Below are 7,652 nucleotides of genomic sequence, written 5' to 3' on the forward strand. Positions count from 1 at the left end.
GTATTTTCTGACTTCACCTGTCTGTCTGTGGCTCTCAGCCCCGAGCCCACTGGTTCCTATTGAAGACTTAAATCTAAAGAATAAAATCTAAAAAACAAACACACATGTAGTTTCTTCTTTTTGCAAGGGCTAAATAATATCCTAAAACAGCTGGGCACTGTAGTTTTTAGTAGGACTGCAACTTACGATTATTTTCATCATCGATTAATCAGTTATTTGTGTGGTGTGTAAAAATGTGAAGATGTCAGGTTCCCAGAGCCATATTTATTCCTCAAAATGTCTTGTTTTGACCATCGTCCAAAATTCAAAGATCATCAGTTTATCATCAGAGAGGAGTATGAATCCTAGAAAATATTCTCAGTTTTTCTGTTTGTTCTGAAAGAAATTGTTTAAATGATTATTAATTTAACAAAATTGTTGCATATTAATTTTCTGTTGGTTAACTTGTCATTGTAGCTCAAGTTTTTAGCAAAGAGGAGATTAATACACATTTGGTGCTTGAGTGAGTATTCCTATTAAACAACAGTGTCCGTGTTGATCATAATGAAGGAACATGTCAACTAGTGCAACAGTGTGGATTATTGGTGTGTTTTTAATAGTTTCTGGACAACAATGGAGGTCTATAGCACAGAGGAATAAGCTATATTATATCAGGCTTTGGACAGACCTGTTAATAGGATCAAGTCATTGTTTTGGTCTTTTTATGGAATTTGTTAATTATAAGAAAAATATAAAATACCACCAGTTATCCTTTAATTGTCTTTGTTTTTTCAGGGCTCTGGAGGTGGAGTCACACTGTAGTTTATCAGCTGTTATGCACAAGAACAGAAGACAGTGGAAGATAAATGAATATGTCAGTTTTCTTATCAAACACAAGCAATAGTCAGCCTGTGGGGTGGACCCAGTTTAACCCAAATAACCTCTCCCTTCACCACATCTCCTTTCATACCTCCAACTAATGTGGCGTGTGAGCTCTTGTCTAAGATGGTTCATTTTTGTACAAAAACTATTCAGGTTTCTTCAACTGATACCAAGTTTAAATGTGAGTCTGACGTGCTCTTTTCGCCATCTTCTGGCCACAATTATGTATTGCAGCTCACATTTCAAAGCCCAGTAACTCCAGAAAATGATAACATTTAAAGCAACAAAAATGAGCCAAACCTTCTATCAAGTTTTTATGTTTATTATCATTGAAATTTTATTGAAACGCCTTGTGCTCCCAGTAAGGATTAAATAATAAAAGGAGACTCAATGTAAAGCTCGCACAGCCGATCTGCAGTGAACAGACCTACTATCAAGTAAGTCTGGGATACAACATGTCCTTTGGATTGCGCTGGTTCAGAACAAAAAAGCAGATGGTTTATGTAAAAATGAATATCATAGCAAATACCACAGTGAGGGGAGGAGAAATGATCATGTCTTAAAAATTGATGACAAAATGAACACAGTTAATGGTACGAAACAGGAGAGCGGTAATGAAAATAAAACAAAATAAAAAGTACTGTATCTGCAATCTTGATCTCACGCACACACATACACACATATACACACTCACTTGCAAACACACTCATACATACGGGCAGGCACACACATGCGCACGCTCACTCTCACGCACACACTTGTATCCACACACAAACACAAACCCACAGATAAAATGTAGTGATTTGAAAATAGTGAAACCCTGGTAAAATCTAATGGTATCATACATCCACGTCTTGTGTCTGAAGTGCAGAAAACAAAATGAACCTAAAAAAAAAACTAGAATGGAGATAAATTCAGATGAATAATGAAAAGCATGCCCATCTTCACTGGTCTAACCCAACTTGAAACGACCACAAACCCAGAGTGTTGCCCTCTCTGCCCTACCCAAACCCCAACCCCCACCCCTCTACTCCACCCTCACCTGCCCCATGCCCTCTTACCCTTCTCATATCATACCCACATCCCCGCCTCACCCTCATCCTGCCGTTATGTCTTCCCCCTCTTCCAACACCCGCCTCCCCAAACCTCTCTGCTGGATTTCAGGGTTTCCACGCTCCTCTGCGTCGCAGAAGAAGGCCTGGCTGGGAAGGAGGAAGCAGTCAGGCAGTCAGACAGGCAGGCGGGGGGAGATGACAAGGCAACTGCTGGCTCAGGCTCTGGTCACCATTTATTAAAAACACAATGTCCAGTTCTGAATACAGAGTGAGGACCAGGGGGTAGAGGAGTCTTGTTGTGTGTTGAGGTTGAAGGTTGTGAACCTGTGCGTGCGTGCGTTTGTGTGTGTGTGCGCGCGTGTGCGTGTGCGTGTGTGTATGTGTGTCGGTTTTTACAGTGGCACTGGAAAATCTCATGTGGTGTTAGTCTAGATGTGAGTATTTGGGTTAGTCTTGTGCGATGGTGTGTGAAGGCATGGGGGGGTCAGTGGAGGTGGGGTTGGCGTAGCTCAGGGCCTTGTCCCTCATCCCTCGGCCCCAGTCGGAGAAGGGGGTAGAGGCAGGTTTATAGGGCTTGCGTCTTGAGCTCGATGGGCTCCCCGCGGGTGTCCTGCTGGGTCTCGCTCTCTGGGGGCCGACTGCCCTTCAGTGTGGCCAGGCGCTCGGCCAGACCCCTCATGCGTGGGAACAGCATGAAATCGTACAGGAGGGCACCCATGGCACCTCCTATCATAGGTCCGACCCAGTACACCTGCCAGCAGAAAACATCAGCGTTAACATTATGAGCCCACACATCATTGAGTCATTTATGACTCCTGCTGAGAGAGGAGTGAAAGCAAAGGGAATGATTGATCTCTTCAGTGTGATTGCAGGTCTTACCCAGTGGTTGATGAAGTTCCTGAAGAGCACAGCAGGAGCAAAAGACCTGGCAGGGTTCATTCCAGCACCAGTGTAGTACATCTGAAACACAAGTCACTTGTTACTGGATTGTGTTGTGAAATATTCATACTTATCTGTGAACATTTGTGTGACCTCGTCCCTATATTTCCATGTGTCTCACCCCCATGAGATGTCCAATGGTGACGGAGAAGCCGATGGAAAGGGCAGCAGATCCCAGACGTCCGTTTCTTCTCTCATCAGTCACGGCGAAGATGCACACCACCAGCTGCATGGTGAGGAAAACCTCCACAGTGGTGGCCATTCCCAGACTGACACCAGGCTGCAGCTGGAGACACAGATGGAAAAAATTAAATCACAAATTAAACAAAACACAAATTACAAATATGCCAGAAATCAAAAATTAAAGAAAATCATGTCAGAGCACTGATGGACGGGTTGGTCACAGAGCTGCTGATTTTGAGATGTCTTTCATTTCAGATAAATTACGAGTTACCTGAAATTACTGTATAGGTATTTTTAACTATAGTTTTAATGGACTTGAACATCCTTTGCTGGACTGATGCCACTGATGGAATCCTCCTTTTCCAGATTTGACAAATATCTTAACATAAATGCCATTTATCCCACGGATTAAATCAACCTACCCCAAAACAACCTATCTCACCTCTCCCACGATTGCTACACATGTTTCTGAAACATCCATTTTGGGTCCTTACCGTGTTCATTGCCATGTTGCCTCTCATGTTGCCAGGTGTGACTCCATACAGCACAGCGGCCCCAGCCACGGCACCCAGGCACTGGGCGGCCATGTAGAAAATGGCGCGGAAAAGAGACATCTGAGAGCCAACAAGGTAGGCAAAGGTAACGGCAGGGTTAATGTGACCGCCGCTGATATGGCCAATGGACTGGATGAGGGTGGCAGCTGCCAGACCGAAGCACAGGGCCACATGTAGGACATGATGAGGCCCGGTGGTCCAGCGCAAGGCAGCACCCATGCCGAAAAATACGAAGAACATGGTCCCGAAGAACTCTGCGAAGACTGCCCGCCAAAAATTCATGGACCGGAACTCCCACATGGTGACTGTTCACTTGAGGCTCTCCACCAGATGAAGAATATTCTTTAAAAACAAATCTGTCAGGGTGAGTCTAGAAAAGGTAAATATGTACCTTCTCAGTCCTCTTCAAATGCCAAAAATAACAAAAAAAAGATCTCCCTTTTGTAGTCAGCTAACTCGGCTGACCGAAAAACACTCAGAGAGTCAGTTCAAAGACAAAACAGGATTTCAGAACGTCAACAGACGAATCCACTCAACGGATCTTTACCAAGCCGTGAACTGGGTTGGTAAAGTCAACTCAGCTGCGTTCGCTTGCCACCTCTGTCCACCTGTCGCAAAGACATAGGTGTGAGATATGTGGGAGGGTGGTTAGAGATCTCAGGTGGGATGAGTTGTCAAGAGGAGGTGGGCATCAATGCTAAAGGGGTGTTTCTAAAGAAGAGACGGGGATAGACAGAGTGTCCGGTGGACCTTTTAGCCTCTCTGACGGAGGGGAGAGGGCCAGACAGGGGCTTTATAATACCCCCCCAGGGGCCCCAGGTGACGCCATAATCCCCCTGTAGGGCCAAGGGTGGGGGGCGGCGGTGCTGGACATCCTAAATCAAACAAACTTAACCCCTCTGTCGCCCCCCTATAACACACCAAGGCCAAAAGAGAGGCAGTGTTTCCAAGAAGAGAAACAGATAAAGCGAGAATGAGTGGAAATATGTGAAAAACATTTAATGGGGAGAGAGATTCTGCAGAAAGAGATGACAGGGAGGATTATATGTTTTATTCATGGGGAAACTAGGAGGATGAGCTGAGGTGAAGAGCAGCTGCAGCTGAGAGGAGAAAGTTTTCTTTGGGGCATATGTCATCTGTTGACATATCATAACTGTCATAATCAGGGGATGCAAATGCTGATGGACAAGGACAGAAAGCACACATGCGTGCACAAAGACACGCGCATGCACACACACACACGTATAGGGCCTACACACATGCAGATAATACAGTTGGGGCCCCGGACGGAAGTGCCCAAAGCTAACAGCGCTGAACTGACCCATACACTGAAATGCCTGACCCTGTGAAACCATTGTCTGTAACAAGCATGTGGGCAACGTATGGACAGAGACAAGACGAAAATATATATTAAACTAAAGCACAGAAGCTAACAGCTAACAAAGCATTGTCTCGCATTTCAAATGCTAAATGCTACACCTAAATGCTAAAGCTACAGCTAAAGTTTACAGTTTATTGCATCTGTTTATTGTTTTGGAGACATATAGGCCTACGCCACCAACCCGTGCTGTTGATATTCAGCAATCTTTATGAGGACAATAAAGAAATGTCACTTTCTAGTTGCAGCAGCACTAAGAGCTGAACTTGGAATCACCTCAGGGCTCTGAGAGCCTGCACTGGCACTGCCACACAGCCAAACGCCATGAGGTGGAGATGCCAAAAGGTGAGGAAAAAGTCATGTGCAAAGAGGTAAAACAACAATACAACAGGGAAACTAAAAAATTAAGGTAGAGTTTGGAAAAACACAACCAACTAACAATAATTCACACAAACACAGCGGATTGTGTCTTCTGTTGGCTTCTAGGAGTTGCTGGGCAAAGGTTTGCATTATGTGAGAGTGTGTTTGTGTTGCAGGTACGACCAAAGCCCTGAAAGTTCTGTGTGTGTTAGTTTGTGTGTGTGTGTGTGTGTGTATGTGTGTGTGTGTGTGTTTGTGTGTTTGTGTGATGCTGGGGAAAGGCAGAGGTGCAACGGGGCAGCAGCAGGGATGTGTGTGTGTGTGGAGGGGGGGGGATGGGGGAGGGGGACGGTGGGGTTACTGAGCAGCACCAGGGGCATCGCGCTGACCAGTCGAGAGCCATCACTGTTGGGGGGGGAGTGAGGTGGGAGAGGGTGGGGGGGTCATGAATGCAGAATGCTGAGCTTGCCATTTTAACTCCCTTTTATACATGTTAGAAAGAACACACACAATGCAAAATGCTGGCGGCACTGTGGCAGTTATTGTGCACGTTGTGTGTGTCGGTGTGTGTGTGTAAATAGTTTATTGTAGTTTATTGTAGTATGTGTGTATTTGTGTGTGTGTGTGTGTGTGTGTGTGTGTGTGTGTGTGTGTGTGTGTGTGTGTGTGTGTGTGTGTATTCAAATGACACTGCTATAGTGTTGCTAACATGGTTTTATTTTAGACATTCTGTCAAATCCATAAAAGCCAGTGTACAGTATGTTTTACCCCAACTATTGATATTAACACTTAATAAATGTTTACTATATTAAATATTGATATTAAAGGGTGGGTTCATCGAAATTATAAAAAACATATTTTCTCCATCAAGTCAAAGCAATTAGTGAATTAATCAATGAGTCGATCGACAGACAATTACCTTAATAATCAATTAATTATCATTTTTGGTTCCTTGTTTCTGGTTCCAGCCTCTCAAATGTGAGGATTTTCTGCTTTTCTTTGTTTTATATCATTTTAAACTGCATATTTTGGAGTTTTAGTGTGTTGGGTGGACAAATATAACATCTGAATGTGTCATCTTAGGATCTGGGAAAGCTAGTTTACATCCATTGTATTGGGATTAAATTATAAATCTGATGGATACAGGAAAACAAAGGAAAGCAAATCTACTAGAAGTTACAGAGAAAATTTGCTTTTTTAAAAATTTATTTTGGTGAACTGACCCTTTAAAACACATACTAAATATGTTTTAAGACAAGAATAACACGGCTATTTACAAATATGAATATAGGCTTCATGAAAGCAGTTTGTAACATACAAAAGCGAACCTTTGTCTCCCACACATGCATGCACACACACACTCATTTTATCCATTTCAAATTACAAAGCTTACTCCCAGTGAAGGTGTTTTTTTTGTTTTTTTTTTCTCCGTGGAGCCATTACAGAGGTATGAAGGTCCATTTGATTGTGAATAGGAGGCCTCGGAGAAGAGGCACGGACATGAGAGAGATGCTGGCCTGCTTGTTGAGAGCATCACTGAAGGGGCAAGGACCTCTTTAGCATTTCAAAGCATTTAGACACGTGATGCAGTTGAAAATGACGAACATGAGGGTGTTTTTCAGCTGGATTTCAATGAGTCTCCATTATATATTCTAATGATGTGCAAATGTGAAAGTAACAATACTGAATCTCACAATATCGGATACACTTTTACATGCATTAATGACAGGCAACTAGGACCTCATAGGTCACATTCAGCCCCTTTAAAATGCAGCCTCCATATTAACTTCTCTCCACATGTGAAGTCAAACAAGGAAAAAAGAACTTTTAGAACATTATGAACCTCCAGTATGTGCTCAATAAAACACCGAAATGTGGCAGGTGAACACTGTGATTGTTTCAAAGTGACCTTAACTTTTGTTGCCTTATTTATTGCCTCCTGAGCAACATGTGAGTTTTACATTTACCGTGGTTCCTTTAAAATAAAAACTGGAAAATGTTGGATGCCTAAGATGCTGCAATACTTCAGGAAATAAGGAAAGGAAATAATCATTAAAAAATTTTAACGATATGTTTTTACCTTCTAAAGTTTCAGATCATTAGAGGTGGGAAATAACTAACTACATTTCCTTTAAATTTTGAGGCACTGGCAGTTTGGTTTCCATTTGTGCTACATTCTGCGTCTCTTTCACTATGATTTATGGGGAAATATTGTACTTTTTTACTCCATCAACAGTTGTAGTTAACTAGGTACTCAACTCTTGAAATATGTCTTTTTTCACTATTTCCATCCCTTTGTACTAGATATCTCCTTTCAATTAT

The 7,652-nt window shown here is 42.8% G+C and overlaps 1 protein-coding gene across 1 annotated transcript; it reads right to left on the reverse strand.

The window, feature by feature from the left end:
• Positions 1 to 852: 852 nt before the first annotated feature.
• LOC137184765 (lens fiber major intrinsic protein-like) lies at positions 853 to 4,376 on the reverse strand. Its single transcript, XM_067592744.1, has 4 exons — positions 3,533 to 4,376; positions 2,977 to 3,141; positions 2,796 to 2,876; positions 853 to 2,667 (listed from the first exon to the last, which is right to left on the reverse strand). Exons 1-4 carry the CDS (start codon positions 3,890 to 3,892, stop codon positions 2,482 to 2,484), a joined length of 792 nt encoding a protein of 263 aa, XP_067448845.1. The 5' UTR covers positions 3,893 to 4,376; the 3' UTR covers positions 853 to 2,481.
• Between the last annotated feature and the right edge of the window lie 3,276 nt (positions 4,377 to 7,652).

Source organism: Thunnus thynnus, chromosome 6 (assembly GCF_963924715.1).
Source record: "Thunnus thynnus chromosome 6, fThuThy2.1, whole genome shotgun sequence".
NCBI classification, from domain to species: domain Eukaryota; kingdom Metazoa; phylum Chordata; class Actinopteri; order Scombriformes; family Scombridae; genus Thunnus; species Thunnus thynnus.

What these genes read in the sequence shown, in the direction of transcription:
- LOC137184765 (XM_067592744.1), bottom strand. Translation starts at nt 3,892, where the DNA reads ATGTGGGAGTTCCGGTCCATGAATTTTTGGCGGGCAGTCTTCGCAGAG. An exon ending in GCAACATGGCAATGAACACG is followed by an intron (nt 3,142 to 3,532) that starts GTAAGGACCCAA and finishes CTGTGTCTCCAG; the next exon opens with CTGCAGCCTGGTGTCAGTCT. An exon ending in GGAACTTCATCAACCACTGG is followed by an intron (nt 2,668 to 2,795) that starts GTAAGACCTGCA and finishes TTCTGCTGGCAG; the next exon opens with GTGTACTGGGTCGGACCTAT.